This window comes from Medicago truncatula, chromosome 5 (genome assembly GCF_003473485.1).
Source record: "Medicago truncatula cultivar Jemalong A17 chromosome 5, MtrunA17r5.0-ANR, whole genome shotgun sequence".
NCBI lineage: Eukaryota > Viridiplantae > Streptophyta > Magnoliopsida > Fabales > Fabaceae > Medicago > Medicago truncatula.
Genome location: NC_053046.1, coordinates 35,545,359 through 35,569,400, shown reverse-complemented (window position 1 = coordinate 35,569,400; position 24,042 = coordinate 35,545,359). Strand labels below are relative to the sequence as shown.

The window sequence follows — 24,042 nt, the reverse complement described above, 5'->3', positions numbered from 1 at the left end:
CCTCACTCGCACGCTTATCGGAAAACTTCCCGGTAGGTCACCAATCCCAAAATTGCTCCAAGTCAAGCACGCTTAACTGTGAAGTTCTTATGGAATGAGCTACCGAAAAGAAGATGCATCTTGTTGATATAGGTAGTACCAAACAATTCTTTTAAGCATTCCTTCAACCATGTAGTCCCATACTTGTACGGCCTTGGGAACCCTCTCATTCTGGTGTGATTCGGTTCCTCTAGAAGCTGTCAGGAGCCGCTCATTGTCCTGCCTTGTGCACCGGCGACCACTCCCCGCCCTCGTCAGCCTTGGGTGTTACATGCCCACCAGCTTCCGCTTGGTTCGTCCCCGAACCACACCGTACTGGGAGAGGTCGGATCTGATACCATTTGTAACATCCCAGACTGCTTTCAGGATTGCCGACTGACCCCACAAACCAACACGAGTCTTTTCAACGTGTTTTGTCCTCACTCGCACGCTTACCGGGAAACTTCCCAGTAGGTCACCCATCCCAAAATTGCTCCAAGTCAAGCACGCTTAACTGTGGTGTTCTTATGGAATGAGCTACCGAAAAGAAGATGCATCTTGTTGATATAGGTAGTACCAAACAATTCTTTTAAGCATTCCTTCAACCATGCAGTCCCACACCTGTACGGCCTTGGGAACCCTCTCATTCCGGTGTGATTCGGTTCCTCTAGAAGCTGTCAGGAGCCGCTCATTGTCGTGCCTTGTGCACCGGCGACCACTCCCCGCCCTCGTCAGCCTTGGGTGTTACAATCCTCCTCCTCATCTCTATCGACCGGATAAGGCTCAACATTGAGACTTAAAACCGGCGAGGGATCTTGAGCCTGTGCTTGCCTAAATTGAGCGAGCTGCTCCTCATAAGATCTTTGGCGGTTGAGCAAATCTTGCACAATAGCCGCTTGAGTCGCCATCTGCTGCGCAAATTTCTCTTTTGCCAATCTATGAATAAGCTCCCGCATCTTTGGCGTCAGCTCAGGCTGCCAGGAGGATCCTTCACCATGATTGAGCGTAAATGTGAGTGTTGATGCAACACTACCCGCCCGATAGTTAGCGGCCAAGTTACCAAGACCATAGAGCTTTCCCTTCTTCTTGTCGCCAACAACTTTTTTCCAAGTGCGGAAGGTCAAAGAGTGATCAACAGTTGCCCCTTCAGAAATAGCCTCAGCAAGCAGCCGGTCATACTCCTCCTGTTCAAATAATAACAAAATAATTAAGGACACAACTGGAGAGTATTCAATGTGTATGCATCATTCACACCTAGTTTATGCTTTATAGTCCAGTAAATCAACATTAAACAATAACTAGAAGTATCATCATCAACAATAAAGCAAGATAAAGAGTCTGTAATGGAAAAAACCTATGATGCATTAGAGGGACAAAACCTATGAACAACATTCAACTATATTTCTTTGCGTAAGACAAGACTATTTTTTTTTACGTGAATAACATTCAACTATATTTTTTAAATTTTTTTCCTAAATAAACACTTTTTATACTTTTTCATTTAAGTTATTTTTTTAATTCTAATTACTTATAATAAAATCAGTTTTATACTTATTCATTGAAATTATTTTTTTTAATTCTATTTACTTATAATAACATCAATTTAATACTTATTACACCAATAAATTTAAAATTTTAATAAATAACATTTTTTTTTAATTAAACTTTAAAAAAAAAATACGGTTTTAAATAATAAAAACATTTTTTGTAAAAAAAATCGATTCTGGTTTTTTCTTTTTTTTAACATATATATCAAATAAAAAGAAACTAATAGATCTAATAAAAAAAACTAATAGATCTAATAAAAAAACAGATATTCAACATACATTTTAAGGAAAAAAAAACATATATTCAAGAGATGATCTAGATAAAAACAAACATATATTTAACATGCATTAATACTTCATCAAAAAATAATATGCATATTTATTATTAAATACAACAACATATATAAAATTATATGCCAATATAAGAAAATAAAATAGAAGCATAAAAATGTAGGTGTAGTAATTTACCAAAGTAAAAGAAATTATTGTTGTTGAAGAAGAGAGTATTTTGTGGAGAGTAGTTTTTTTTTTTAGGGAAATTATAGAGAGTAGTTTTTTGAGGTTTATGTTTTATGTTGAGAAGAGAAATTTTTTTTGTAACTAAAATGAAAGGGAAACGATGCAATTGTATAGATGCAATTTGCCAGGGGTTATCCGAGGGTCTAGCCCCTGGCAAACCGCACAAAGTCCAACGGCTCTTTAATCATTTCAATTCAACAGCTACTCACGTAGCCTTTGCAGGCTGTGCTGACAAATTTGCATGCTTTGCAATTTGCCAGGGGTTTTTGGTGGCACAACCCTTGGCAAACTATTGTACCATCCTGTTTTTTCTGACTACACAAGAATCTTTTCTGTCCATACATTTTGCCACGACTTTTGTGAGGGGTTGGCCCTGGCAAATTTGCCTCGACTTTTCCCTGGCATAGCTCCTGGCAAATTTGCCAGGAGTTTGCCAGGAGTTCTTGCTCCTGGCATTGTTCCCTGACAATATACAAGATTTCTTGTAGTGTTTTACTTTTTCTAAAAGTTGATCAACGGAGGTTTGGATGTTCCTAAATAATCTGTTATTCCGTTCATTCCAAACGAACCAAACACAAAGTAATCAAATAAGCTGGAGGAAGGATCTTCGTGCCTTAGAGTGACCTGTATAGCGAGTAAACTGCAAGAAATTTTCACTAATATTATTAGCATCAACCACTGAGACACCAATCCACGCCCTGATGTGCTGCCACAAAGATCCAAAAGTGACACAATGAAGAAACAAAAGAGGTGTTGATTCATCAACACCGCACCCCGCCACACACCTAACTGCATCGCCATTGAGAAAGCCTCGCCGAAATTTGTCTTTGTTGGCAACCTGACCCGTAATAATCTCCAGGCAAAAACGGATACCTTCAAAGGAACTTGCTTATGCCAAAGAAGATCTCCCAAACCAACATCAGGAAGTGTAGACTTGTTAATTTAAATCTCAGGTTTTGATCACCTTTTATGTGGCATAAGATTATAAGTGAGATTCAATGTCTATTAAATTTCAGCTACATTTACTTAGGGAAATTTATCATGAGAAATAAATTGTGTGCTATGTACGATTTTTTTTTTGTTCATTACTACAACTGTTTGATAATAATTATACATTTATACATCAAAATATAAAGCCACATTCTCAAAGTTGAAGACAATAATTATACATCAAAATTATATTAATGGAGATATTCGATTTTTTTTAAGAAATAGAAAGGATCTTAACTCGTTCAAAACTTGTTTGATACTCGGAATTGGTAATGGATTTTTTATAACACACACAACTACTTCACTAGCATAAAAATAATTTATGATATATTTATAAGCTATTTTCAAAAGTTGTTTCAAATTTGTTATACTGCCCTTTCAGCTCTTCCAGAATTTATTTTTCAATTCCATCTTTGATTGTAGAAAGTTTATACATAAACACAAACTCTTATGTGATAAGCTTTATTGACTGCCTCTCAAAAAAAAAAAAAAAAAAAGCTTTATTGACTGAACAAGGCCATGTTTGGATAAACATCTTGATTTGCAGCTTATAAACACTTATGAATAAGCTATTTTTAAAATACAAAATAAAATGAAGTCAATGCTTTTACGTATAAACTATAAGTTGTTTTCCTATACTATCTTGAAAAGGTTACATAAATAGGTTAAGAGGAATGCTAGCAACACTCTCTTTTGAGCACTCTCTCTGTCACCCACTCTCTTATTGGTTTAAATCATTGTGGGTCTACACTTTGAAAAATGAACCCACACAAAGTGGTGGAACATACATTGGTTTTATCCAATGAAAGAGTGAGTGTTAGAGAAAGTGTTCAAAAATAAGTGTTGCTAGCATTCCTCGTAGGTTAAAACAACATATAGGCATGTCATAAGTAGTTTTCATAAATTCTTCTCCTGAAGAGTCTAATAAATGCTTATGGTAGTATATAAGCACAAATAAATAAATTCAAATAAACCCTAAGCATTTAATTAAGTTGTGGTGAACCATACTTGGGCACATAAAAGAACCAAAATTAAAATATAGCTGAAATGAAAAAACATGTTATTGCCTACTCATTGTCTCATTCCATAGCAAGCTACCCAACATCTTATATTCATATTATGTAAGTCCAACACTTCATGCCAACAATTATTTAGGATGGACTCAGAATTTTCGAAACAGCTATTTGATTATCTTCACACATAAGTTTTTGCAGATGTTTGAAGTCCCTACTTTGCTTTCCCTTTACCCTTTCCATGACCTTTTTTGGCATCAAGTTTCGCTTGCACGCGAGCTGCAGCTGCCGCTTTTTGTTCTTCTCTTTTCTTCTTGTCCTCCTCTTTGGCTGCAGCAGCAATCTCTCTCTGCTTCTTCAGCTCACTATGTTTTATTTCAAGTCACAACATAAACATCACACTGATATATCTCCCAACCAAATAGAAAAACTTTTTATATAAACGAAATCTGTGTGATTTGAACCGCAGGAGCTCACCAGGGCTAGGCAAAGAACCAAGGCTCAAACAGCACTTGCATATATGACTATTAAAAAAACAAAAAATCGAGACAAACCGAACTGAAAAGAACCAAATTGTGACAGGCAAGAATGTTTAGTTTGTATTCTTTTCGGTTTGGTTTTTGGATTTTTTGAATAGTTCTAATCAGCTCAGTTCAATTTTTGGTTTTTTTAATAATCATAATATTATTAGTTAGGCCAAATACATCCTAAGGTCATGTTTGTATCGAATTAATCCTTTCAGTTTTTTTAGTTTCAAATAGGTCCTTTATGTCAGTAAATGTGAACAGGTTAGTCCTTTAATTATTTTTTTTGTAACAAATTCATACATTTTTTCATACAACTTTGTTAAAAAGTGCTTACATGACTATGTAAAATTGAGGTGGAATGTCCAAAAAATGTTTGAGACCAAACATAATTACTTATATACATTTTCTTCTTATTGTTTGCCAATTCAATCCTAATTTTAGAGATAAATATTTCATCAACAACATTTTAAATCAAGTAATCCAATGATTATTCTTTCAAACGGCTGAATAATACACCTATGAACCCTGATCTGTGGCGCAATGGTAGCGCGTCTGACTCCAGATCAGAAGGTTGCGTGTTCGATTCACATCAGGTTCATATTTTTCTTTCAAAAAAAAAAATACACCTATGAACCCTAGTTATGAGAGAGGTGAATTTAGACATGCCAACTTAACAATAAACGTCCACATAAGCACTTTTTAACTAAGTTTGATGGAAAAAGGGAAATGGCGCATATATTTTATGACTTAAAGGACTAGGTGCACACTTCTACTAACATAAAGGACCAATTAGAAACTAAAAAAACTAAAAGGACTAATCCGGTACAAACATTCAACTTAAAGGACCCCAGGATGCATTTTGCCTATTAGTTAATCATAGCAATTTGGTAAAGTTCGGTTCACAAAGAATTAGTTTTGTGCAAAAGGTATATTTTGGTTTTCTCTAAAGGTAGTTTGATTTGGAAAAACACTACTGGTGCACGAACCTTCATACCAATTTGGTTTAGTTTAGGAAGAACCATTAACAATTCGGTTCAATTTTTCTTCCTTAACCGAACCATGAAGATTCATACTTAAAGAGATACTTGGATATTACCTACCGATGAGGTTCTCACACCAGTAGCAGGATTCAAACTCACGTCCTTGTAGGATATGAACTGAACCCTCAACAGCTATAGCAAACTTCATTGACTAACAAAAATAACAACTCAACCTTTACTTTTTGGATAGGATAGGAATAAAATTAAAAAAGTGATTAGCATAAAACGTGCTACTACTTACTCAAGCCTAGCCCTCTCCTCCGAAACACTTCCAGTAGTGGAGCCCTTACGTGGCCTACACGCAACTAGCTCAACTTCAAAAACAAGTGTTGAGCTGCAAGGGAATCCAAACAAGTAACAATTAGAGATTTGCATTAGCAAGTAGATGCAATGCAACTTCTTGCGAGAATTACTAAGAAAAACAGATTAGGAAACAAACTAAGCACCAAGAATTTACTGGCTTCCCATGAACTTATATTAGCATATTTTGTTCATTATACTAATGAAGTCCTTAGACTAAAGATTTTGATAATTAATGGCCTTTTTGGCATTCTTTCATTTTTTTTAATCAAACTAATTAGTGTATGAAATGAGATAAGTACTCTGGGGGGATATCTGGCGGAGATCCCGCGCTACCATATGCATATTCTGGCTTGCATGTTATTTTTGCAATTTCTCCAACCTGTTGAAACCAGTCAAAAAAAATGAGACAAAAAACCTTAATTTAAATGATTATAGTTCATCAAAAGCATAATTTGTTTGACCTTCATGGTTTTGACTGCAATGTCCCAAGCCTTGATAACACTGCCTTTTCCAACTTCAAAGGAGAATATAGTATTGTCTTCATGTGTAGTGTCAAAGACTTCACCGGTATCAGCAAGTGTGCCTTCATAGTGTACTGATCAGAAAAGAAATAATACGATAAGAAAGAATAAAACCACGCAAGTCCTATCACATATGGAGTTTTTAATAGAGATTACAAAGTAATATAGTTCGTCACTACACTAAGTCTGAACTCTAAAGTATTCGCATTATGGGCCAGCATACCATCAACAACCGGAAAGTCTTCTGTTGGAGCCACAGCATCTGACTTGCTCTTCCTCACAATGGTCTTGATGACTCCACCATCCCCAGACAAATCAATTGCATCTCCCATGGTTGCACACTGTAAAACAAAACACGTCAAAATAACAAAGATAAAGCATGACTTCTTTCTCCCTCAGACCCTCACCAACGTTGCATTCAAGATTTTAAAACTCAAGAATCTATGAAGAGTATAAGCTCATGAAATCTCCATAGACTTTGACTCATAAACAAGGGTTTACTTGATGCAAGAATTATTGTTAAAATAAAACATCTATAGTAGAATCCAAACATAATTTAATACTCTGTGCATAGTAAATATACGACATTCTCAGTAATAAAGTAGACCACGGTGAAGCTTTATAAGCAATCAATAAATTAAAGTACAATAATCTGCCCAAACCAAACTAAAACACAGCATAACAACTCAAAATCAATGACCAAATTCACAAATCATCAACACCCAAAAAGAGAATAACAAGTTAAAAAAAATGACAAATCAAAATGTTCAAAATTACTAAAGAGGAAGATGGATGGTAGGGCTGGATTCCCCTCCATGGAGCTAGATTCAGCTAGGTAGAACTAGGGTTCAGAACATCAGAGCTGGGTTCACTCACCTCGCTGCGTATTGCAAACTTGCAATGGAGGTCTTGTTCATGCTTTCACAGGGAGCTACGACGTATAACTCAATATGAGTTCACATTGAGATGTTAGATGCATCATGGATTTCATGTGCTACATCAACGAGGTTAGTGTTTTGTGCACTAGAGAGCTTTATCAGTCAACCATTGCATTTCGGGTTTCTAAATAGACACTAACCACTGTCATTTTAGATATGTTTAGGAGAAAATAACCATTATGTTGTAGACTCATTCAATCATCATCAAACTCGCAATTCTATGTGAGTCTACCCAATTTTACTCAAAAACACTTGTAAGCAAGTTGACTCGATTTTGATAATAAGATTCATAAACTCAGTGCAAGCAACTCTGTGAGTTAACTCAAGAGTTTGATAAGTATGTTACATTATATCAATCAAAAGGACTTTTCCTTTAAGAAGTTCATGCAATTAAAAAAAAAAATCATAAAAGTGGATCAGGTTGACACCAGCCTGATCCAAAACATGACATAAAAATTACCATCAACACTAGTTACAACACCTTTCCTCAATATGGCACGGAGTAGGGTTTTAAATAAAGATTCGCGACAGTAATCTAGGCCAAAGTAAATTGTTTTTTATATTGACGAAACCACAACACAACGGCTTTTGAGGCCGCATTGACCACATTAGACCATGATACATCGCGATATTAAGGATAGTGGTATGACAATAACCATTCCGGACTACTATTTAAAACCCTGGCACTGAGTACAAATCAATACATTTATCAAAACTATAGTAGACCATGCAATTCAGAGTCGTGTATCACATTTAATCACCAAACCCACCACAACTCAAATCAAAATCAATAGGTCTTAATCACGAAACCCACCACATTGCATTTTGGGTTTTTAAAATACATTGAATTGAATCACTGTTATTTTAGATATGTATAAGAGAAAACAACCATTATGTTGTAGACTCGTTCAATCATCTCAAACTCGCAACTCTATGTGAGCCTATACCATATTTTACTCAAAAACATTAATAAGTGAGTTAACTCGATTTTATTACTAAGATTCGTAAACTCAGTGCAAGCAATTCTACGAGTTAACTCAAGAGCTTAACAACTATGGTTACATTATATCAAAACTCGAAAGATTTTTCCTTTAAGCAATGCATGCAAAGAAGATAAAAACATAAAAATGGACCAGGTTGACACGAGCCTTGTCCAAAAGAAACAAAACATCGAAAACAAATTACAATCAACAACATCCTAAATATGACACTGAGAAGGGTTTAAGTAAAGTCCGCGGCAAAATTTGAGCCACGAGTCCACGACTAATGGTTTTTTCTGTCGCTGAAACCACAAAGCAACGGCTTTTAAGGTCTAATGGACCACATTTGACCACAATTCTCCGCAATATAAAGAATCACAACATGACTACAACCATCCATTAACATAATCGCTATTTAAAACACAGATACTAACTACAAATAAGTACATTTATGATTTATTTATCAAAATTTTAGCATAGACCCCACAATTTAGACTCATGAATCACATTTAATCACCAAACCCACCACAACACAAAATCAAAATCAGTAAACCCATTACACCTTCAACCAAAAAGCATGCAACTTTCACTTCTCCAGTGTTACAAACACAAGACCCATCATTCATAAACTTAAAAAGATTAAATTTTTCAAACAATTACATCGTAAAACAGTTATTCTCACAAAAGGGTCAAAGAAAATCAAAATCTAAAACAATAAAATCAGCGGAATTAACTAGGGTTTAAACAATGCTTAATAAGAAGAAAAAGAGTCAACGATGGTGAAAGTGATGAACCTTGTTTTTGGTCTCAGCTGAAAGGTGAAGAAGCTTCTGAAACGAATCGGGTTAAACGGGTGAACGGGTTGAAAAACAACGAGGTATTTTGGAGAACAAGAGTGGCCATATGCGTCCGATGAACCTGTTTCTCAGAAATGGAACATTAGCGTTAAGAATAGAAGAATCCAAAGGGGGTAAGTGCTCCACGCGCAGTGTCCAGCGTGTGATATACGCTCCAAGCTTGAGGATTCCATGTTGTGGGGATTTCTCGGTGTAGCTCATCTAAACCTTTAATTTGAGATCAAACGATTCATATTTTTTAACTCGGTTTCACAAAGGAAATTTCTTTTTTACGGTCTATTTGAAATCAAACGGTTCAAATTTGTTACAATATTTTGTTGTAACTGTTGGAAATCCAATTAGTGGAAATTGATTCTCCCATGACGCGGTTCTCCACCATTCAATTTAAATCAACATACAATATCGTTTAACTGCGTAAAATCGATTTGTAATATGGATTGTTTGAACTCGAATTGCTAAGAAGCTTACAATGGAAATTTTATCGTAGAAATTATGCATTCAATACATTGAAACAACAAAAAGTGACTTTTTCTACATAATTTATCGATCATATTTAATTTTGAATCATTAACAAGTGTCCTTAGGACACATCGCCCTTAACGTGTAGTGCCCATAGGGCATTAGTTAGAATGTCGTTTTTATAATCACTTCTTCACACCCTTACCTTTAGTAAAGTTTTGCACCTAAAAAGTGGATTTTAGAGACCAGAAACTTAATGACAATACTAGAAGCTACTATCGCTAATAATAAATCAAAGAAATTTAAAATCACAACTCATAAAAGCCTTAAATCAATTAACAAGGGTACATGATACAATAACTACTTATTACTTGAGGAATGAGAGATTCAACCTAAATCTAACGACTTTGACAAGGAATCAAACACTTAAGATGAAGATACAAAGCAATCAATCAATTAATATGATGTTTTAATCTCACAAGACCCCTAATTTTTCTCGTCAAATTTGTAACCACCAAGAGATAGAGAGAGAGGGAAGAAAATATTTGATTACAGTGAAGTCTTACATATTGATTATGTGTGTTCTCGGGTGTGGGGCACCACACATCAAATACGCATGATTCCCGTGTTTTTATTTTCATTTTCTCGTTTCTTTGCACGATGCCAGATTTCACGCACACACGTCTTCCATGTTTAAAAAAAAATGGAAATTATGATATCATGTGTGAAACTTCGATCTCTGCTTGTGTGAAAGCATGAAATCATATTTTCTTATAAAACTTCATTTATAATATTCCTAACTCTTACAAATATATATTTGAAGGTTCCTATTAACGATCTTGCACTACACTCTTGGGTCTGAACTAAGGCACAATCAATTCTATTTATAGAAATCTCGATGCCCTCATTTTTTTTTTTAATTGGGAAAGGGATAAATCAATTTCTTGAAGTTCAAAAGTCAAAATTCTATCATTGAACTAACATCTAAAGGGTGGTCTTGATACTCTCTCTCTCTCTCTCTCTCTCTCTCTATATATATATATATATATATATATAGTTTTGTTGGTATTATTCCTCTTTGTTTCGTTCCCATGTATTTTCAATTTCCTCAATTCAACTTGGTAGTGATTCAATGTTATGAAAGTAGTAAAGTGACTCCTATGTAAATTCGTTATGATTTTTGCATGAGTGTTTCTTATCGCACCCTACTTCTTGCGTCTCGTGCACCGTCAATTTTTTCAATTTCATCTCTATTTGAATTATATAATCTAAGACTTAAAATCGCATTTCAGATTACATAATTCAAACCATGGCAATATGAAATCCTTTCCTAACCTCGTTCTCCCATTTCTCAAGTCATGGATTTTCCACAAAATGCTCCCCTCCCCCCAAATCCGAATTTCGCTACATTGTGCCTTTTGTTGAAGCAAAGTTTCTTGAATCCATCATGTTTGAGACTTTCTTCACCACAACAAAAGGATAGTTCGCGTTTGCTCAAACATTTGGTGTTTTTTTTCTTTCGTTTATGTGTACTAAATCAGTTCAACATTTTGGTTTATAAAATTCAAAATATGACTATGGATGCTCAATTTTGTTTTTTCTTAGAATTTTCTTCATCATATTGATTTGTTCATGTATTGTTTAACATTTGACATATGGAGACACACCTCAATCGTTTTAGAGGAAATATGATGAGCATGATTGCATTGTCTAAGCAGAAGTGTGCAAGGAAAGTGAATATGTTTGTTGCGAATAGGCATAGAGTTTGACAATAATCATTATGCTTTGTTTAATTTGTGTTGATATAATTCAGATTATATATAAACCAAACACATATTTTACACGTTTAATTTATATAATTTGGAATATGTCAGTATAAAGATTCTCACTATTGCTGAAAACTGATGTCGTGGAGGTTAGACACAATTCAGATTATATAAATCGAATGTGCAGTTTATATCATACAAAATATATCAACCCATAGACCACAAGGTGGCCAAATTCTTGGTTTTCTGAGTTTTGCTAGATTTCAAATTATATATACCAAATTTCATTAATAAGCTTCATATTATATAATTTGGACATGGATGGAATATGAAAAACAGAAGGCACATGAGAATCATAAAAGGTGTGATAAGAAAATCTCTTTTAGCTTTACACACATTAAGGGAAGTATATCCTCTAATTTAGTAAAGCCCGTCAAAAAACAAGAGGAAAGACCCAACAAAGATATTGTGAGTCCAAAACCCACACCAATCTTCATTTTTGCTATTCATTAATCTTAAATTTTAATATACTAAATTTGTTAGGTACCAGAGTAACAAAATATTATCACGCAGCTAAAATAAGAGACGAGAAAAGAGGAACTGAACACACAATATTTTACGTAGAAACCCCTCAACAAATAAGGGGAAAAAACCACGGGGCAAGAGTAGAGAACTTTCACTAAGTGGAAGAAATTACAGGACCTCTCTCTAACTACAAGGAGAGTACAATTACCACTCTCTCTTATAAATAGGAGAATACTAACTAACACAAACTAGGAGAAATCTCACAGGAGAAACTAATTTTTCTCTCTATATTTTTTCTCTCACTATCTAAACAAGCTTTACTTGTTCTTGTGTTGTTACTGATTTGGGATGATTGGAAATGATTCACGGGCAAGCTATTTATAGGATTGCAAAGCCATTGCCTCAACCACTCCAATTTATGGCACTGTAAACAATTGGACAAATTGTCAAAATTATTTACTGCCATGCATACAATTTCAACATGTACAGCATATGAACATGTGTGAACAATTGAATAACAAGCCACCATGTATTACTTGCACAGGCTTGCTTTCCACGTTTCTACTTCATATTGCATGTACATATCAAAGTCAATCAAAATGGCTTTAACCTTTTCCAATGTTCACAATCTCCCACTTAAAGTCACTTTTGTGAGCATTCAAAGTATCTCTACCTTGCCAACTCCAGTTGCTACGTTTCCAATAGGCCATACGAGGATCGACACCATATAAACTTGTCAGCGTTGATCGGCTTTGTCATTACATCCGCTAGGTTATCATTGGTGTGAATCTTTTGCATATCCACGCTTCCCTCCTCCACTACTTCTCGAACAAAATGATATTGAACGCCAATGTGCTTCGTCCTTGAATGAAAAGCTGGATTCCTTGCAATGTGTAAGGCACTCTGACTGTTGATGTAGTATTTTTGCATCAAACAATAGTAAGTATTTATATCGTCTCCTCAGGGACTAGTGCGATATCGCGGACCGTTCGACACCAAATATCATTTCAAGTTAAACGATAGTTGATTGTTTGTTTTAGTAACTGAATTGCAAATGATAAAATTGAGATTAATAGGGCGTAAAACTTGTTAGGATTAGAGTTCCTTGATCGAGCGTCGCACGTAACCTAATGATCATACATGGATTCTAGCTTTTCTTTGATATTATCACGTATCCCTCGACAACACCATTCGTGTCCAAACAATATTGTGAAATCAATTGTATCATTCAATGGTCGATGTCTCAAACTATTGAATGATTCAAGAGTCGATCTTATCGTTCAATCGATGATTTCTCAATCTATTAAATGATAAGAAAGCTTTAGGTTTGGATACTCAAGGTGATTATCAAAACATCGATTCCATGTCTAGAAACTATGTTTTGATAGATGGTTATTCTAAACCTAGATTCAAAAGTATTTCTCAATCACAATTAAATCAAAGATAAAGATTAAAGTGCAAGAATAACCTCAATATCAATTCAAATGCTAGAACCATATATTTATAGATCAAATGATTACATGTTAAACTATGATCAAGTACCTCTAATCCCAACAAAGGAGATTTAGCTACTCATTGTCATGGAAGCCTTGCAAGAATGAATTGAAGAAGCAAGATTCATTACAACTTGTGATGTCTCAACAAAGGATGAAGAATCCACTCTCTATCATTCTCACTCTATAAAGCACAAGCCCTATCTCTCTCTCTCTAAGAATATTACAAGTGAAAACACAGAGAGAAACTAAGTGAAAAACTATGTAAAAACTATCTAAAAAACTATATATAAACTATATATGTCTGAAATGGTTGAGTGGGCTATTTATAGGATTCTGAGTCTGCCTTAACTCGCCTCGCGGGCTACTTCATTCGCCATGGCGAGTTGAAGTTTCTTCCCCATTGGGTTTGTGCCACGTCAGCATTGAGAGGCTAAACCGCCTTTACTCGCCTCGCGAGTCATTCCACTCGCCATGGCGAACACACTCGCCTTCTACTCGCCGTTGCGAGTTGGTGGCGTGTAATCTCTGTTGGCCACTGGAATTGCTCGCCTTTTACTGGCCATGGCGAGTTGGGGGCGAGTAATCTTCATTTTTCAGCCTTTTTGTACTTTTCTTCATTTTCTTCTATTTCCTTGATGTCTTGAGTTCAAATCCTGCACAAATGGGTGAAGTAAGATAGATAAAGCGTAAAAGGGCAATAATCACTTATTTCTCGGCTTTTCCCTTAATAACTTGCAAAACAAGTAACAAAAGTGCCTAAAATATATTACTTAAAATACAACTTTCTAGCACTTATCAAACTCTCCCCAACTTAACTCTTTGTTTGTCCTCAAACAAAAAATTGAAAATCAAACAAGTTAATATGACAAGACACAAGTACAAAAGGTTTGAAAACATTTTCAGATGAATGATTCAAAGTGAATGCGCGGGCAAGTCTGAGTTTCTAACTAATCTAGAATTCTACCACAAATATGAAATGAGTCCTATGCACAAAGTTCATGTCAAATAGTTCAAGTCAATAAAATATTTATTCACGAACCACACCTAACACACTTCTTTGTAAGTAGATATGGAATTGAAATCAAATGAGTGAGGGTTATGAACACACATCCGGCAATCAAGTTAACATCCAAATCAAGTTATATGTCCATCCAATCATCATTTCAAAAAGCATAAAAACATGGATCCCCGGCAGCGGCGCCATTTTGATGTAGTATTTTTGCATCAAACAATAGTAAGTATTTATATCGTCTCCTCAGGGACTAGTGCGATATCGCGGACCGTTCGACACCAAATATCATTTCAAGTTAAACGATAGTTGATTGTTTGTTTTAGTAACTGAATTGCAAATGATAAAATTGAGATTAATAGGGCGTAAAACTTGTTAGGATTAGAGTTCCTTGATCGAGCGTCGCACGTAACCTAATGATCATACATGGATTCTAGCTTTTCTTTGATATTATCACGTATCCCTCGACAACACCATTCGTGTCCAAACAATATTGTGAAATCAATTGTATCATTCAATGGTCGATGTCTCAAACTATTGAATGATTCAAGAGTCGATCTTATCGTTCAATCGATGATTTCTCAATCTATTAAATGATAAGAAAGCTTTAGGTTTGGATACTCAAGGTGATTATCAAAACATCGATTCCATGTCTAGAAACTATGTTTTGATAGATGGTTATTCTAAACCTAGATTCAAAAGTATTTCTCAATCACAATTAAATCAAAGATAAAGATTAAAGTGCAAGAATAACCTCAATATCAATTCAAATGCTAGAACCATATATTTATAGATCAAACGATTACATGTTAAACTATGATCAAGTACCTCTAATCCCAACAAAGGAGATTTAGCTACTCATTGTCATGGAAGCCTTGCAAGAATGAATTGAAGAAGCAAGATTCATTACAACTTGTGATGTCTCAACAAAGGATGAAGAATCCACTCTCTATCATTCTCACTCTATAAAGCACAAGCCCTATCTCTCTCTCTCTAAGAATATTACAAGTGAAAACACAGAGAGAAACTAAGTGAAAAACTATGTAAAAACTATCTAAAAAACTATATATAAACTATATATGTCTGAAATGGTTGAGTGGGCTATTTATAGGATTCTGAGTCTGCCTTAACTCGCCTCGCGAGCTACTTCATTCGCCATGGCGAGTTGAAGTTTCTTCCCCATTGGGTTTGTGCCACGTCAGCATTGAGAGGCTAAACCGCCTTTACTCGCCTCGCGAGTCATTCCACTCGCCATGGCGAACACACTCGCCTTCTACTCGCCGTTGCGAGTTGGTGGCGTGTAATCTCTGTTGGCCACTGGAATTGCTCGCCTTTTACTGGCCATGGCGAGTTGGGGGCGAGTAATCTTCATTTTTCAGCCTTTTTGTACTTTTCTTCATTTTCTTCTATTTCCTTGATGTCTTGAGTTCAAATCCTGCACAAATGGGTGAAGTAAGATAGATAAAGCGTAAAAGGGCAATAATCACTTATTTCTCGGCTTTTCCCTTAATAACTTGCAAAACAAGTAACAAAAGTGCCTAAAATATATTACTTAAAATACAACTTTCTAGCACTTATCAACTGTCACAATACACAGTAATTTTCTCTTGCTTGTGCCCGAGTTCCTCCATTAACCTTTGCATCCAAATAGCTTCCTTGCATGCTTGGGTAGCTGCCATGTACTCAGCTTCTGTCGTTGACAGAGCTACAACAGTTTGTAACTTGGACAACCAACTTACTGCTCCTCCTGCAAGCGTGAACACATAACCAGTAGTAGATTTTCTTTTATCATGATCACCTGCAAAATCTGAATCAACATAACCCCTGACAGTTAACTCTGATCCTCCGAAACATACTGCAACACCTAAGGTTCCTTTAATGTACCTCATGATTCTCTTAACAGCATTCCAATGCTCTTTACCCGGATCCGCCATAAACCGACTAACCACTCCCACTGCTTGTGCAATGTCTGGTCTTGTACATATCATGGCATACATAAGGCTTCCCACCGCCGATGCATACGGTACTCGAGACATTTCCATCCTCTCCGCTTCATTGCTAGGACTCATACCTGAGGATAATTTAAAATTCACAGGAAGTGGGGTAGAGATTGGCTTACAGTCTTGCATGTTGAAGCGGCGCAAGACTTTCCTTAGATAATTCTTTTGAGAAAGCCAAATCTTCCTGTCTTTTCTGTCTCGGTGAATTTGCATCCCTAAAATCTTGTTTGCTGGTCCCAAGTCTTTCATATCGAACTCCCTAGCCAACTGTGCCTTCAATTCCTGGACTCGAACTTTGTTGGGGCCTACCACCAACATGTCATCCACATACAACAGCAAAATGATAAAATCATTGCCATCAAACCTTTTGTAGTACGTACAATGGTCTGAACTAAGTCTGTTGTAATCGAGGCTAATTATGAAAGAATCAAATCTCTTGTACCAACATCTGGGCGCCTGCTTTAGACCGTACAGAGATTTGGTCAACCTGCAAACCAGGTTTTCTTTTCCTTGTTCCTTAAATCCTTCCGGTTGGAGCATCTAAATTTCTTCTTCAAGTTCTCCATGAAGAAAAGCAGTCTTTACATCCAGCTGTTCAAGATGTAAATCCAATGCAGCACACATCGCCAACACTACTCTGATAATAGTAAGTCTGACAACCGGAGAAAATATCTCATTGAAGTCAATACCTTCTTTCTGAGCATATCCTTTTACAACCAGTCTTGCACGATACCGTTCCACTTGATCATTGCCATCACGTTTGATCTTGTATACCCATTTGTTTCCAATGGCTTTCCGACCCTTTGGAAGTTCAACAAGCTCCCATGTCTTGTTCCTATGTAAGGCCTCCATTTCTTCATGCATTGCTGTCATCCATTGAGAAGCATCCGAACCATTCAACGCCTCATGAAAAGTTGACGGTTCACCTTCTTCAGTTATAAGACAATATGCATCGTGGCTTGTCATAACATAGTCTGATTGCCAAGACGGTTTCTGCGTCTGACGCGTTGATCGACGAACACCATCATTGACATCATATGGTTCTTGTTCTCCGTGCATCGGTTCAGCTTCAGAAGAATCACTTTCTTTGGATTTTTCTTCCATCTGCATTATAGCAGTCTCTTTAGAAGTGCTGTCATTTTTCTGCTCACTTTGCAGTTCATTTTCTGCAAAGACTACATCCCTGCTAACAATAACCTTGCGGGCAGTGGGATCCCACAGGCGATACCCCTTAACATTGTCAGCATAACCCAAGAAGATACATTTTCTGAACTTTGGGTCCAACTTCGTTCTGTCTTGGGAGTTGTACATCACGTACACAGGACAACCAAACACATGTAGAGAAGAATAATCTACTGGCTTTCCTTTCCACATCTCCATTGGTGTCTTCAAATCAATTGTCGTTGATGGTGAGCGATTTATTACATAACAGGCGGTTTTCACTGCTTCTGCCCAGAACGACTTGGCCATTCCTGCTGTTTTCAGCATAGCTCTTGTTCTTTCTAGGAGAGTTCTATTCATCCGCTCTGCCGCACCATTCTGCTGAGGTGTATGTGCAACCGTGAATTGCCTTACAATACCCTCTTGTTTACAAAATGCTAGAAACTCGCCATCTACATATTCTCCTCCATTGTCTGTCCTCAAGCACTTAATTTTCTTCCCAGTTTCAAGCTCTATTTGTGCTTTGAATGCCTTGAATACTGGAAACACATCCGACTTCTTCTTGATTGGGTACACCCATAATCTTCTGGAATAGTCATCAATGAATGACACGAAGTATCTTGCTCCTCCCAGAGATATTTCTGGTGACTCCCACACATCAGAATGTATCAAGTCTAGTATGTGTTTGCTTTTAGTAGTTACTCTAGCAAACTTCAATCTATGTTGCTTGCTTATCACACAGTGCTCACAAAATGGTAAATTTACTGCCTTGAGCCCGTGAAGGAGATTGCGTTCAGCAAGGACTTTCAAGCCACGTTCTGACATATGGCCTAGTCTTTGATGCCACATCATCGCTGTTTCTTCTTGGCTTGATGCTGCAACTGATGCATCGACCTCTTGCAACGTATCCCCTAGAAGCATGTATAGATTACTTGTGATCTTTTCTGCTTTTATCACCACAAGATTGCCTTTCACTACTTTCAAGATTCCACTTTCAGTGTGGATCTTACACCCGAGATCATCCAATTGTCCAACAGACAATAAATTCTTCTTCAACCCCTTTACATGACGCACTCCTTGTATTTTTCTAAGAGTACCATCATGCATCTTTAATCTGATAGTACCGACTCCAGCAATTTCTAAGGCATGATCATTTCCCATGTACACAGATCCTTCTGAGATAGGCTCATAAGAGAAAAACCAATCTCGGTGTGGAGTCATGTGCCATGTTGCACCTGAATCCATTATCCAGACATCGTTGAGTCGTCTTTCGCCTTTAGAACTGGTTGTTGCCTCGCTATACAGGATTTCCCCGTCATCTGAGGTACTTGCAACACATCCTTGAGATGTTGAAGCTTCAAAATTCTTCTCTCCATTCTTCTTGATATTCCAACACTCCTTTACGTGCCCTTTCATGCCACAACCGTAACATTTGATATTCTTCTTTCTTCGAGATTTTGACCTACCATGATTTTGACTCCCACTAGGGCCACGTTCCGTTGATCTGCCTCTCGTCATCGTCAAAGCCTCTGCTTGCTTTGAACTCTCTGACCTTTCTTCCTTATTCTTGCGCCTGGATTCTTCTTCAAGGATTGCACCGGCGACATCATCAAAGTGAAGAGTATCAGCTATGTTATTATTTGTAATGTTGATGATGAGTTGATCATACGAATCTGGTAAACTCTGAAGTAGAAGTTCAGCACGCTCATTCTCCGCTATTTTGAAATCAGAAGCCGTGAGTTGAGAAAATAGCGTATTCAGGGTGTTGATGTGATCCGTTACGGATGTGGATTCACCCATTCGAAGAGTGTAGAGCCTTCTCTTTAAGAATATTCTGTTGTGGAGTGATTTGACCTCGTACAATTTTATTAGAGTATCCCAAATCTCCTTTGCCGTCTTCTTTTCAGCAATACTTGACAATACCGAGTCCGCCATTGCTAGGTGCAAATTGGCAACGGCATTATCATCCATCTCTTTCCACTTTTCGTCAGTGATATCTGCAGGTCTGCCATCTATTGCGTCTAAGCAATTATCTTTTCTTAAAATTGCCCTTATCTTCAATTTCCATAGGGAAAAATATTATCACGCAGCTAAAATAAGAGACGAGAAAAGAGGAACTGAACACACAATATTTTACGTGGAAACCCCTCAACAAATAAGGGGAAAAAACCACGGGGCAAGAGTAGAGAACTTTCACTAAGTGGAAGAAATTACAGGACCTCTCTCTAACTACAAGGAGAGTACAATTACCACTCTCTCTTATAAATAGGAGAATACTAACTAACACAAACTAGGAGAAATCTCACAGGAGAAACTAATTTTTCTCTCTATATTTTTTCTCTCACTATCTAAACAAGCTTTACTTGTTCTTGTGTTGTTACTGATTTGGGATGATTGGAAATGATTCACGGGCAAGCTATTTATAGGATTGCAAAGCCATTGCCTCAACCACTCCAATTTATGGCACCGTAAACAATTGGACAAATTGTCAAAATTATTTACTGCCATGCATACAATTTCAACATGTACAACATATGAACATGTGCGAACAATTGAATAACAAGCCACCATGTATTACTTGCACAGGCTTGCTTTCCACGTTTCTACTTCATATTGCATGTACATATCAAAGTCAATCAAAATGGCTTTAACCTTTTCCAATGTTCACAAAATTAACACAAAAATAAGTTATTAACCTAACACAAACCTATTTAAAAAACAAAAATGTTATCGCAAAAGGTTGACACCAGAAATTGTATATTATGATATGATGTCAATTTTTTTTATGTGTTAAGTACACAAGAAAGACAAACAAGAGAGTGGCGGAATAGAGAAATACTCTCTCTAATCTCGAATATAAACAACAACAACAAAATGTCATGTTAAAAAAACAAAAAGTCTAACAACAAACATTATAAAAAATGGCATAACCTTTGTCAAAAATAAATAAATAACGGTATAACCTAAAGATTATCAATGAAAAAAAATTGTATCGCATAATCTCGCCATCATTATAATCGACAAGTTTGATTATAATACTTTTTTTCACCGGACAAGCTATGGTTACATATTGATAATTAGGATGATCACTACGAGAAATTTAATATGGTAATTTGACAAGGGCAGAAGCCCTGACGTTTGCAGGAGTTTTGTCAAGGGCAGAATCCCCAACAATTCAGGTCATCGCAAATGACTATGCCAGGGCCTTAGCTCCTGGCAAATACGCTCCTGGCATAAACCCTGACGTAACCCCTGTCAAAATATGTCACATGCATGCAGGCTTTTTCTGACGTACTCTTGCAAATATGAAGTTGTCTTCTAAATATTTTTTTGATAAATGAAGTACAAAAGGTTATAGACCGACTCTCCACCATGTCCATTCTCAAACCTTGTCTACTTGCTATTTTCCCTTGTTTTCTACAAACTAGTCTATACGTGTCTATTTGATTCGAACTATTTTATCTGAAAAAAGAAAAGAAAAAAAAAAAAAAAGAAACACTGGTAGAATAAGAAAAACATACATACTTCTGTTGTAAAATATTGATATAAAATTATCTCCAAATAATAATCAACACATAAAATGAGAAATAATTAAATATTGAAGAGAATAAAAAGAGAGATATCAAATAACTTATCAGTGCTATATATTATTGTTTGACTTGACCGTCGACATAGTTCTATCAACAATTCATAAGAAACCTACAAAATAGTAACCCGATATTCAACAGGCTCTTCAACCTTGGTTTAAAACCAAGGATACATAACTAACAAGAAGAAAAAAATTTCAGGAAGATGAAACCCAGAGTTGTTGACTGGACAAAAATTAAAATATGTAGCTTTTCTTAATTTTGGTATGAGAGGATTGTTATTTTTGTTGTGGACTAGAATAAGAAAAGAGCTTCACACTCAGTTTGTTTCCCGTAATCAGTTTTTTCATATAGGCAAGTCATGGCTTTGTATGCAAAAACAAAGCCTTATTAATAGCAACCAATATGTGAACGTTGCAAAGAAAATGTAACTTCCTTTGACTCATTAATCAAGTTAAATGTGCTTAAACAATAATAGTTAATTGCATTAACTTTTGAAATATATTATATAAAAGTACAACAAATTCAACTATGTTTTTCTTTACTATCATTTTTATAAGAATAAAAATAGTTAAAATATGTTTTTGACCTAGAACTCGCGCATGTCTATACTATTGGTGTGTCATTCTTTGAGTCAGTGGCTTGCAGTCAGCGATAGACAACACATAGACGTTGGACTCTCAGACGACGAACATCAACATGTGGTTAATGCCACTGGTTGTAGATTATGTGAAGTGCAATGTTTATGCAACAATATTCGATGATCGAAAGAGCTTTGGTATTAGTATGTGCATTAGAGATTTTTATAAGGATATTTTAGGAAAGCTTTGACAAAATGGTAGGTGGAAACTCCTCCTCCTCCGTGAAAGCAGAAGCAATTTTTTAATTTTTTTGAGAAAAAAGCAGAAACAATTTGTTTAAGGGAAGATTGCAAATTAATGGTTGACAACATTGTTGATAATTTATTAAAACAAATTGTTGATAATTCTACAAATCAATCTCAATCTGGCAATATTTTGAGCATTTGTAGAGTACTTTAAGTTTTATTATGAAGAAGACAAACAAATTTTATTGTTCTTTGTATAGCAAGGGTTTCAAAGTTGTATGCAAATCATTTATACTTGAGTTGATCCAATCTTGGATTACTCATATTTTGATGAATGAAATGATCTGAATTTGTTAAAAAATAAAAAATAAGAGAAAAAGTAAGAATGCAATTGTATTTCACAAAGGGTGCATTAAAATATTTCAAATAATTTTTTTTATTAAATTAGAAATATAGCATATGATGATTCTTCACCTCTATTAAAATAGTCAAATCCTATTAATGCACCAACTTATGATAAGAAAAAGTATGATATATTGATATCTATACATTAACTGTAAGGCATGCTTGCTGTGATGAGACCCTTGACCATACGTGGACCAGTGCACCTTAAATTGGGTCAGGCCCAATGTTTCTAATCCAGTTTTATTTATTGAAGATCGCCGTTTACACTAAAAAATTTATTATCACATATCTGAAAATGATCAAATTACTTTCAACGATAGTTAACTACCGTTCGTTTTAAAAGAGAAAATTAAGCAGCGAACTGCAGTTCGAGATATTGAAAATCATGTTTAGATGTGTGATAGCAGTCTTTGAAGTCTAAAGAGCAATCATTTTATTTATTTTGATGTACTGGGGCCCACAGTCTTCTTACATATGGACTTTTCTACTGCTATTTTTTTTCTTCTAGAAAACTGCTTTTCTCACATTCCTAATTGCTCTCCGACACTAGAAAAAGACTATTGTACTCCTGACGACAGTTAACTGTCGCTGTCTTTTATGTTAGAAAACTGACGACAGTTAATTGTTGTTGAGGGTATAATGATCTTTTCCTAGTATGGGACATCAATTGAGTATGTGAGAAAAGCAATTATCATTTTTTTTACTTTCCACTGTTCAATGATAAGTACTAGAAAATGTTTAAATATTTATTTTGGATCGGTGTACAAAGTTGTAAACACCAATGAAACGTAATTATATAAATGTGAAGTTTCAATATAGGATATGGGAGAAGATATCAACCTAAATTTTTTGTGATTGTCGGTTGAGTTAAGCTTAAATTTTGCAGATAAAAATGTCAAAATTTGTTCTACTTAAATACAAGTAAATATCAAATAATCCATCAACATTTATTGTTATTACTCCAAAAATTCCCTTAACTAACTACCTAATATTGTGAGGTATATATATATATATATATATATATATATATATAAGCCGTTAGTTTACTTCCATCTTAAAACATGAATGAGTGGAGCTAGTAAGTGTAAGCCTACTCTCACTTGCTTTTGACAAAAACTATTTTGAATTAATACTGGGGCAAATCATAATTGTTTTCTTAATTTTCATAAAAACTGTCAATGCATACTTTTAAATGATGAACCGAATAATATTTAAGTTTCACTATCTCTTTCATGGCACGTCAAAAACAAGTAAGTATGTTTACAATATATATATATATATATATATATATATATATATATATATATATATATATATATATATATATTGAACGGGAGCTGTAATGCTTAATTATTATGGAACATGAGCTATGAACTAATTATTAAGAGTGCTGAAATCCCATAATAATCATGAGATCGATATGGTGTTGGATACCTTTCAACAAAATTTACTAATTAAAGATTGGACATAGTGGGGACAATGGGTAATGAAAGAAGTGAATTGCTTTTTGACCAAAATCAAGAAAACTAATCAAATATGTAGCACACTTAGAAGA

General features: G+C 35.5%; 1 protein-coding gene and 1 non-coding gene across 2 annotated transcripts; one reads left to right on the top strand and one right to left on the bottom strand.

Annotated features, from left to right (window-relative positions):
- Window positions 1–3,956: 3,956 nt before the first annotated feature.
- On the bottom strand, window positions 3,957–9,349 carry LOC11432237 (peptidyl-prolyl cis-trans isomerase FKBP20-1). The gene is made up of 6 exons (XM_003616389.4): window positions 9,191–9,349; window positions 6,702–6,819; window positions 6,419–6,552; window positions 6,257–6,336; window positions 5,896–5,988; window positions 3,957–4,452 (listed from the first exon to the last, which is right to left on the bottom strand). The coding sequence occupies exons 2-6, from the start codon at window positions 6,808–6,810 to the stop codon at window positions 4,302–4,304; spliced, it is 567 nt and encodes a 188-aa protein (XP_003616437.2). The 5' UTR covers window positions 6,811–6,819; window positions 9,191–9,349; the 3' UTR covers window positions 3,957–4,301.
- TRNAW-CCA (transfer RNA tryptophan (anticodon CCA)) lies at window positions 5,135–5,212 on the top strand. Its single transcript has one exon. It is a non-coding gene; the product is annotated as a tRNA-Trp (tRNA).
- Window positions 9,350–24,042: the final 14,693 nt, after the last annotated feature.